At 42.7% G+C, this 10,351-nt stretch overlaps 2 protein-coding genes across 2 annotated transcripts; both read left to right on the top strand.

Moving 5' to 3' along the window:
- The first annotated feature begins 401 nt into the window (after positions 1-401).
- On the top strand, positions 402-2,361 carry LOC103364941 (mpv17-like protein). The gene is made up of 4 exons (XM_008292242.1): positions 402-723; positions 1,628-1,698; positions 2,123-2,152; positions 2,242-2,361. The coding sequence occupies exons 1-4, from the start codon at positions 402-404 to the stop codon at positions 2,359-2,361; spliced, it is 543 nt and encodes a 180-aa protein (XP_008290464.1).
- Positions 2,362-3,988: 1,627 nt separating this feature from the next.
- rpl18 (ribosomal protein L18) lies at positions 3,989-10,252 on the top strand. Its single transcript, XM_008292243.1, has 7 exons — positions 3,989-4,069; positions 4,704-4,790; positions 4,895-5,002; positions 6,087-6,185; positions 6,275-6,398; positions 7,738-7,807; positions 10,125-10,252. Exons 1-7 carry the CDS (start codon positions 4,067-4,069, stop codon positions 10,198-10,200), a joined length of 567 nt encoding a protein of 188 aa, XP_008290465.1. The 5' UTR covers positions 3,989-4,066; the 3' UTR covers positions 10,201-10,252.
- Positions 10,253-10,351: the final 99 nt, after the last annotated feature.

Here is a 10,351-nt window from a genome sequence, read left to right on the forward strand (position 1 = left end):
CTCAGCCGGAAAATGAAAACTTCTTGTTGCAGGTTCGTCCATTAAACCTTCAGACCTGCAGACAGGTTTGGACGCCGTGTTTAAAACATCACCAAGTAACACCATCTGTTAGCTGGAGAAGGAAGGGAGCAGTCGGGTTGATCTGATGATCACGGGTCATGTGCAGCTCTGTTGGAAAAAAACTAAATGAAGCTTTAATGTCCTCAAAATCACTTTGTTCTGATGTTTGACTGAAATATTCTCCAAAAATGAACAGTTTGCTCCAGATTCTGGAAAAAAAGATCCTAAAAGTTCTGTTCTGATCTTTCAGCCCAACTGAGACTCCTTCATGTTCTGTTTCCACAGAGCTGCAGAACTTTATGTTAATTCAGTTTTACTCTCCTCTGATCACATCCAGCACCATGAACCGGGTCTGGGCTGCGTTCAAAGCCCACCCGTACATCAGCAACGTCCTGGGCTACACGGCGCTGTTCGCCTCGGCCGACCTCTTCCAGCAGAGGGTTCTGGGTCAGAACCCTGGCTCGGAGGAACCGGCTACCGTGGACTGGACTCAGACGGCCCGGGTGGCCACTGTCGGCTTCTGCTTCCACGCCAACTTCAACTACCAGTGGCTGGGAGGGCTGGAGAGGCTGCTGCCGGGCGGCGGCCTGAAGGCGGTGGCAGGGAAGGTGGTTCTGGACCAGCTGGTGGCGGCGCCGCTCACCATCAGCGCCTTTTACATCGGTGAGTCTGTCAGGGACTCTGCTGGTCATGTTTAACGGTGATGCTCAGGTCTGATGAGGGGCTCAGTGCCAAAGCAGAGCAACAAACCCAAAGTTGAGTTTGATGTTTTTCTGATCAGTGTTTGTGGACGAGTTGGTGGCAAAGTGGTCCAACCAACAGCCCAGAATGTCACAGAACCACTTTGAAGTTTGGCCCATGATGGTTCTGGCATCAAAATTTAGTGGCAGCTGTTTTAGAATTTAAAAAAATCTTTAGAATCATCCATGTTTTATAGATTTTAATCAGAAATGGTTCCAAAAAATCTGAATATTCAAGCGCGGTGTTTAGCATCTAGTAGCCTCACAGCTAGAAGGTTGCCGGTTCACGTCCCGGTGAGGACACCCGGGATCTTCCTGCGTGGAGTCTCCATGTTCTCCCCGTGCAGCGTGGGTTCTCTCCGGGTTCTCCGGCTTCCTCCCACAGTCCAGAAACATGCTGAGGTTAATTGGTGATTGTAAATTGTCCGTAGGTGTGAATGTGAGTGTGCTTGGTTGTCTGTCTCTAAGTGTAGCCCTGTGATAGACTGGTTACCTGTCCAGGTGAACCTGCCTTCACCCTGAGTCAGCTGGGATAGACTCCGCCCCCCATGACCCTGGTGAGGATGAAGGTGTAGAGATGATGGATGGATAGTTGGGTCCCTAATGACAATGACTACAGTTGTATGCTAAATTCAATATTTTTTTAAAGTAAATATCCACGTGTTGTTGATTTTTCTTCATCATAAACTGAATGTTAAATCGTGGATTCTTTGGTCTTGATCTGCCGCCTCCACTAAAAGCTCAGATTAAACTCTGAGTTAACTGTAAATGCACTAATTAATCACGTTAAACTCCTCCAGCTCTCACATCACTTCACTTCATTTCAGGTTTAAGTTTCCTGGAGAACAAAGACGACCTGCTGGAGGACTGGAGGCAGAAGTTCTGGACGTCTTATAAGGTGCTTCTGTACAAATCTGTGTTTTTATAAACGCTCATGTCTTCATTTATAACATTTGAGTGTAAAATTACACTGTTTTGCTTCATTTACCTGAATTTTTGTTAAAGTCATTATTTTACAGATTTATGTCATTATCACATATTGTTGTTTTAAATATATATGTAAAGCACTGAAAGTGATAAATAATTTTAAACTGTTATTAGATTAGATTTTCTTGTTTAGTTAAATTCCAGACAACAAGTAGAAAAAAGTAAAAATACATTTTTTCCCTCCACTATGTGACCATAAAGTGACTGTTTTATTGGGGTCTGAGCACTCCAGTGCAAGGACCCTATTGTAACCGTTGTGATTATTATTATTATGGTCCTTGCACTGTAGTGCTCGGACTCTAATAATAATAATAGTTTTATCTGTTTGTCTTTAGACCGGAGTGGTGTACTGGTCGACCATGCAGGTGAGATCTTCGTCTTTTCGCTGCACATTCACACATTCAGACGTTTAAAGTGACATGTTTTGGGTTTTTTTTTCTCCACTTCGTCTCAGGCGATAAACTTCACCTTCGTCCCTCCGGTGGCTCGAACTGTGTTTCTGGGAGGCGTCGCTCTGACGTTCACCATCTTCCTGTGTCACCTCAGACAGCAGCGAGACCACAAACAGGACTGAACCTGAAACTCTGCAGATCCATGACAAGCAGGGAGGAAATAGAACCTGTCCTGGGTCCTTCATAGCACGACGACAGGTTCTAGACCAGACAGGTTCTAGACCAGACAGGTTCTAGACCAGACAGGTTCTAGACCGGAGCTTTCAGTCGATAACATCAGGAAAGATTTATGACTTGATTTAGTTCATATACATTAAACAACAGAACTGAGTACATCATCCATCATCTCTACACCTTAATCCTCACTAGGGTGGTGGGGGGCTGGAGCCTATCCCAGTTGACTCAGGGTGAAGGCAGGTTCACCTGGACAGGTAACCAGTCTATCACAGGGCTACACTTAGAGACAGACAACCAAGCACACTCACATTCACACCTACGGACAGTTTACAATCACCAATTAACCTCAGCATGTTTGTGGACTGTGGGAGGAAGCCGGAGAACCCGGAGAGAACCCACGCTGCACGGGGAGAACATGGAGACTCCACGCAGGAAGATCCCGGGTGTCCCCACCGGGACGTGAACCGGCGACCTTCCAGCTGTGAGGCCACGGTGCTAACCACTGAGACACCTGCAGCCCTGAACTGAGTACATTACCAATTAAATATCCAATGATTCTAAACTGTGTTTCCTCTCAGTAATGAATTAACAGTGTTTTTTATTTCAGAGATAGACCCGACTTATTGGTTTTTTTTGTTTGTGTTTTGTTGTTGATTAAAACAACAACATACCTGCAAATGTGAACCACAAACAGTGTTGAACTGAATCCTGCTGATGATGGAACAACTTGTTTCCGTTTATTTTGGTGCCAATAAAGTTTTTGTTTACATTTTTACATTCGTCTCATTCATTTTCAACAAACTTCTTTAAAAAAAAAAAAGAAATAACACATATTGTCTGAAAATTGTGAAAACGACATTTTGCATTCATTATTCAATAAACACACTGTGTGTGTGTGTGTATTATAGAATTTCATCGTTTAGCGAACATAGTTAACATATATTTATATTAGTAGTAATAGTTATACTCTAATATTAATCTCAGTGGGACCCATGGCTGTATTTTTATTGTCCCTTTAATGGCATGTTTTCCTCCAATAAAAAAGCAAAAATCAAACAAAATATTTTTTTCTTAATATTTTACGTATACATGCTGAAAGGAGGGAATTAAAGTTTTACTGTTAATTACTAGACAGGACAATGTAGCGTCTAGAGAACAAAATACCGTTTAAGATTATTCATCCTCAGGTCTCAACAGGTCTTTTCTGGATGGAAAATGACCTAAACAAGAAACAAAACCCAGCAAGACATTTCTATGTTTATTTTTCGTTTTTACTATCATGTCCAAAATAAATAATAATAAAAAAAACACAGATATTGTTCTATTTTGTCATTTGTTTATGTCACTTTTAGTCTGAATAAACCTTTTAGGCAAATAAAAATGTACTAAAGATCTATATCTGTAAGGATTGTGAATAATTCAGGGCTGGGATTTTTGCCTGTTTTTATACATTTCGCTCAAACATGTAGTTCAAATAAAAACGACATAAATAAGCACCGCCCTTCACCGCTAGAGGCGCCATCTTTACTGTTCTCACTTCCTCCGGGCAGGAAGCGCATGCTCAGTGACCAATCAGGGCGCCGAGATTTGAGCGCACAGCTTATCGCGAGACCTCGGCTCTTCCTTTTCCCTTTTCGCTCTGAGTCCAAGATGGTAGGTGCCGCTAGCTGAATTTTTAAAACACGATAGCCTGAGAATCCGCGGTCATCCTCTGAATTAAACCATCTCACAATCTTAGTGAAAACATTTACGTGCTTTAAACATATTTTACGATACAGTCAGGTCTTGATTTCGTGTTGTTTAACCATATATTTCACATTAGCTTTCCCTCTGTAGAGCCGCGGTGGGGCTGAGCAGTTAGCCGCTCAAGCCTTGACTTGAAATCCGCTTTAAAGGTTCTAAAATGCGGAATATTGTGTTTAAATCGCCGTTTGCGTTTCTCCTGTGTTTCTAAATGTGAAATGTGGCCTGAACCGACCCTGTTAGCTGGTTAGCTGCACCGCTGGAGTTAGCAGCTAGCTGTAGTGTCAACGTGTGTACCGGCCGCTGCTCCATGTTGGGCTGCTGATGTGGACGAGGTGTAGTTTAACTGGTGTAAATTCATCTCATTGTCACGTTAACTGGGGTTTAGCAGCATTTGCTCTCAGTGTACGCTGCCAGGCTTAGTAATGAAGCTTAGAGGCCAGAGATGTGATCAGTGTAGTTCACTGTGTTATATGGTGTGAGGTAGACAAATGAAGCTTTAAAGGTGTTGATGGACTAACACACGAGTCTGGTTCTGTTCCAGGGAGTCGACATCAGACACAACAAGGACCGTAAGGTGCACAGGAAGGAGCCAAAGAGCCAGGACATCTACCTGAGGCTCCTGGTCAAGGTAGGTGGTGTTCACACCGTGCAGGAAGAACACGAGGAGCAGTGAACATTTCTACTATTTTGGTAGTTTGAGTTGTTTTCTGACGGTCCCGGTGTTTTTCTCAGCTGTACAGGTTCCTGGCCCGTCGCTCCAATGCTCCCTTCAACAAGGTCGTCCTGAGGAGGCTGTTCATGAGCAGGACCAACAGGCCGCCCATCTCCGTCTCCCGCCTGGTCAGTCTCCTTTCCATCACCTCGGCCGCGACTATAAACTACTGCGTAGTTTGATTGTTTTAGCCAGCGGTAGTACGAAGCATGTCCTCTTCTAGACGCCTGTTTTGACAGTTTTCATTTGGTCAGCGTCTGCATTTAAACTGGAAACGATGTCCGTCTGCTTGGAGCTGCATAGAATGTAAATATATTGTGACGGTCATATCTGGCATTTGACACGTCCAGAAGCTAAACTGGTTGGTTAAAATGACAGACTTAAGTGTAATGCCTGCTGGAAACATAAGCTCCATATAATATACTAGAATGTAGCACAGGAAGTACAGTCATATTAAATCCTCACGTGTGAGTTTAAAGGCAGGAATAAGAAGTCTAAGAACCAACACTGAAGCTTGACTGTTGCTACACACTTTGCATACGTAGCCAGGTGTTTCCCGGAGCTCAGCTGGTTGCCGTTTCTGCTTCACAACGTTTAGGTGCCGTGATGAAGAGTTTAAGAGTACAAACATGTTAAATGTCCTGGATGCTTGGTCCGGCTTGTTTCCACCGCGGTCAGGGACAGAGTCACCTGGATGACCCAGATCTTAGATACTGTGCAGCCGCAGTCATTGTTCATCCGTCCAATGATGTGTAGATTTGTGTTTTTCTGTCAGTTTGTTCAATTTTGTGGATTTGGCTCCGACCGCCACATTTCTGATGTCATGTGACTGCAGAAAATGGTGCACAGACATGTGTGCAATGAGGTATACAGAACTCAGATCCAATGGAAAAGAGCCCTGATTGAGCTTTTTTCTTTTGAGTATCTGTGAATCATTGGTTTGTGTCTGTTTTGCTTTCTGAAGGTTCTGGTTTTTGCATCTATCTGGGTTTGTGTGTCTTCTTGTTTGGCTCTGGTTAGTTTTGTTGCTTCTCAACATTGATGCCATTTTTTAAAAAGTTTAATTTACAGACATATAATTTGGGTTCAAACTAAACGTTGCCGTCGTGTTCACGTCGTGTTCCAGACGCCAGCGAGTTGCATTAAGTTCTGTCTGGTGAGACAGTTGATCCTTGTTGTTGCTGAACCTAATTTGTGTTTTCTACTAACTAGATCCGTAAGATGAAGCTTCCCGGCCGTGAGAACAGAATCGCTGTTGTCGTGGGAACCGTCACCGATGATGTCAGGATTCAGGATATCCCCAAGCTCAAGGTAGAGGCCTGTCTATGAACGTTTCTCTCCACGTATGGCTGCGTACTGACGGCACCGTTGGTCCTGACGTCCCGTTTGTTGCCCCACAGATCTGCGCTCTGAGGGTCACCGACGGCGCCCGCCGCCGCATCCTGAAGGCAGGAGGTCAGGTGATGACCTTCGACCAGCTGGCTCTGACTTCACCCAAAGGACACGGCACGGTGCTGCTGTCAGGTAACCGAACACGCTGCTTCATGATCAGTAGGATCATCAGAACCACAGGAAACAGGCTGCTGGTGGATAGCCACAGTCCTCCTGCCACGTTTTTTTATCTTTAGCAGGTTGTTTGCAGAACCAAGAGATCAAATATCGACTCGTTTTTTAATCCCGTACGTTAGAATATCTGAATTAAACAGGTTTTTATCGTATCATGGCTTCAGCTCAGGTGAATGATCTGAGTTACGCCGTCATTAAGACGTCTGCAGCTCACTTCTGCTTTTACTCGACATTAATCCAGGATAACTTGGGTGTAATTAGAACAGGGGGGTCCAATCCTGGTCCTGGAGGGCCACAGTCCTGCATGTTTTAGATGTGTCCCTCTTCCAACACACCTGATCCAAATGATCAGGATCGTTATCAGGCTTCTGCAGAGCTTGATGATGAGCTGATTGTTTTAATCAGGTGTGTTGGAAGAGGGACACATCTAAAACATGCAGGACTGTGGCCCTCCAGGACCAGGATTGGACCCCCCTGAATTAGAAGAATTAGCCAAACAGTACCAATAACCACGTGTACGTTTTGCTGTGTTTGTAGTTATACATGTGTTGGGCCAGTTTTCAGTAAATCACTTCATCCTTTGTGCTCAATGAAGGTTAAAAATACCATCTGTAACTTCAGCTGATGTTCTTTTTTCTTCCTGTTTTTTTACACTGTTTGGTTCAAGCCTCACTTTTACTGCCATGATATTGGAAACTTATGGAGATATTTACATTTGAATAACACTTTGTGAGTGGAAGGAATCTTGAGGAAGTAGTTCAGATTTTATGGAGGAGGGAATCTGTTTAGAAAAATAAAAAGTTGTCACGCTGTAGAACTTTTCTCATCTGGTGCAACAGGCGTCTAGAATAGTGTTCAGGTTTGGATCAGTTCAGATCGGACTTTCCAGAACTTTGTGCTGCTGATTTAAACGGTTAAGACAAATCGTTGCCTCGTTTGGTTTAATTGCTGACGGAGAATCTGTTTTGGGTCGACGACATCCCAACAGCTGATGACGTTCTGCTGCCAGATCTGACTGTTGAGTGTTTCTGCTCGTGTTGACAAACCCAGTGTCATTTTAATAGTTATAAGAAAACAAACCTCTAGAGGCCTTAAATCAGAGAAGATGATATTCTGTCAGACTGCTGCTGTAGATTCAGTCACATAGTAGAGAATGAGGACAGTTCTCATCCTGAATGAGGCGTCACAACAAACTGCAGCCTGACTTTAAAACGTGTGTTTGAATGGGAGACGCCATCTTTAGCCTGGACCTGATGAGGGTTCTGTTTTTAACCTGTCGTGTTATTTTCTTCTCCAGGACCCCGTAAAGGCAGAGAGGTGTACAGGCACTTTGGAAAGGCTCCTGGAACTCCTCACAGCCACACCAAGTACGTACACGACTGATTTAACGCCACAACAAGCTGATTAGTCTGTTGGGTACAGCGTAGACCAGAAATGAGGATTGTTGGTCTGGGTTACTTTAAAAAGGGGCTCCTGCAGCTTACTGATGACTTGTTGGTATCAGACTGTTACTGACAGAACCTCAACCAGAACCTTTTGTCAAAGCATTTAAAAGCAGGTGAACGTGGTGTATTTATGTCTCTTCATTTTAATCAGCGTTTCACCTTAAAGTTATCACACATAAGTAAAGGTTTTAGGGTTTAAATATAACAAATATTTTCTCGATTGTTCTTTTAATAGTTTGGTCTGTAAAATACCAAAAACCTGTGGTTGAACAAAACAAGTCTTTTTTTGGTTTTGAAACATTTTCACTGTCCTCTCACATTCTGAGGACAAAATAATAGAAAATAGCAAATATAATTGTGAGCTGTTGCCCTAAAGAGGCTGAATAAATGGATTTAAATGTAGCTTCTCTTGAATTCGTGCTAAAAACCACCAACAGACCACAGCGACGGTCCTGTTGGAGGTGGACGGGACTGTAACGGATTATTTTTATCATCAATCTGTTGATTATTTTCTAGATGAATTCAGTTGTTTCGTCTGTAAAATGTCAGAAAATATTAAGAAATGTGCATCAGTCTACTGTCACAAAGACAAGAAACCAGAAAATATTCACACTGAAGAAGCTGCAATCAGAACGTAGAGCGTTTTTAATCAGTTATCAAAACATTTGCAAGTTAATTTAACAGCTGACATCTGATCATTTCATTGTTTTGGCTCTTATTAATGAGGCTGAATGCTCAACATCCAGGACACTCCCTCTGATCGTCAGTACCACACACAGGCTGATATTCTAACATGACTGAAATGAACTTTGTTGTGCAAAGAAGCTATTTCTAGCAGGATCCAGTCATTTCCTTTCAACATGGAGCTTCTGTCTGACTAATTATTAACACAACTAGTTAACTAGATTGCTCGTTAATTAATCTCTTTTAAAGGAGCAGTTCAGAGAGATTAAAGAGCAGAAATGGTTTTTGTTGGTGTAAATCTGCCTTTAGCCCCAAACTGCTGCATTCATGGAGCTCAGAAAGGTGTTTGTAGTCGGCTGCAGTCTGAACCGTGGCCTCTGGGTGGCGCTGAAGCCCACAGACTGCTGCTGTGGGTGCACATGTGGCTGTTTGTGAGGTTACAAAACCTGCTCCTGAGATGATGCATTGAATTCCAGACCTTCCAGGTATTTGAAGTGCGAGCGTGACGCAGGGTGTGTGGACGCGGTGCGATTGTGATTCACAGGATGGCGTAAATACGTCGCTGTGAAAGGCTTCATTCACACACTTCCTGCCTCACAAACACTCTGCCAGCGGGCTTGGAATTTGTCATCTACTAAAAAAAGGCCGCCGAGTTTTCAGGACTAGAAATCCTCTGATGGAGCCGAACGGATGTTTGTGAAAGTTTCATTATTAGATTATGAAGCTCAGGCTGTAGAAAGGTTTTATAAAATCATCTGAAATGCACTTAATGGCAAAATATTAACAAATATTACTTCAAAACTTGACTGTTTTTTTGTGAGTTTTGTGTTTACATAAGCTGGTTAGTTGTTCACTCATTAAACTTTAATTGCTTTAATTTCCAGAACAGAAATCCAAACTTTGGTGACTTCAAACTTCTTGTCTCATGTTGGAGCCAAATGTTTTTACAGACCAGCTTCTGGACTTTTGTCTTTTTTTTCTGACATTTTTTAAACCAAACTAATCCAGAAAATAATTTTTCAAAATCCTTTATTGCAGCCGTTTTCTAATATCACTCCTTTATGTTTGCAAAAAAATACACAAATCAATACGTGACTTCCAAATACATATATTTACTGTAAGCTTTGTAGTAAAAACCTTTATTATATTTATTATATGTAAGTCTGACTTTGTATCGCAGCCAAAACATTTCCTAAAAATCCTAAAACCCTTCTTGTCTGAACTGATCAGCAGTAGAGTCCGTTTGCCTGATCAATTAATCAGCTGTTTTTATAATCGATTGATCAGTTTGAGTCATTTCTTGACAAAAAAACGTCTAAACTGAGGGATTTCAGCTTCTTCAGTATAAATATTTTCTGCTTTCTTTCCTCTGTGACACTAAACTGAACGTCTTTGAGGGATGTTCATCCACATTTCTCAATATTTTCTGATATTTCAGAGACCAAACATCTAATTATTGGCGTCCGTAGTGGACTGTCTGCATGAAAGAATCCGTTTCATGTTGTGTGTGTGTTGCTGTAATATTGAGTTTAACACTATTTTTTGTCTTTTCCAGGCCCTACGTTCGCTCCAAGGGCAGGAAGTTTGAGAGAGCTCGCGGCCGCAGAGCCAGCAGAGGCTACAAGAACTAGACTGTTTGTTTTCATGCAGGCTGACACGAATAAAACATTTGGCTGTACTGCCTCAGGTGTCTGTGCTTTATTTGGGGCTTGTCAGTGCATCCTTCCTGGATGTAAACAGCCGGTCACCTCCACGGAGGACACCGGGGTGTAGCTGCAGCTC

The sequence above is a fragment of the Stegastes partitus genome, unplaced genomic scaffold, assembly GCF_000690725.1.
Source record: "Stegastes partitus isolate 25-593 unplaced genomic scaffold, Stegastes_partitus-1.0.2 Scaffold797, whole genome shotgun sequence".
In the NCBI taxonomy this organism is placed as follows: Eukaryota; Metazoa; Chordata; class Actinopteri; family Pomacentridae; genus Stegastes; species Stegastes partitus.

Coding starts and splice junctions, on each gene's coding strand:
- rpl18 (XM_008292243.1), top strand. Junction 6,186..6,274: donor AGGATATCCCCAAGCTCAAG/GTAGAGGCCTGT, acceptor GTTGCCCCACAG/ATCTGCGCTCTGAGGGTCAC. Junction 7,808..10,124: donor ACTCCTCACAGCCACACCAA/GTACGTACACGA, acceptor TGTCTTTTCCAG/GCCCTACGTTCGCTCCAAGG.
- LOC103364941 (XM_008292242.1), top strand. CDS start 402: ATGAACCGGGTCTGGGCTGCGTTCAAAGCCCACCCGTACATCAGCAAC. Junction 724..1,627: donor CATCAGCGCCTTTTACATCG/GTGAGTCTGTCA, acceptor ACTTCATTTCAG/GTTTAAGTTTCCTGGAGAAC. Junction 1,699..2,122: donor AGTTCTGGACGTCTTATAAG/GTGCTTCTGTAC, acceptor GTTTGTCTTTAG/ACCGGAGTGGTGTACTGGTC.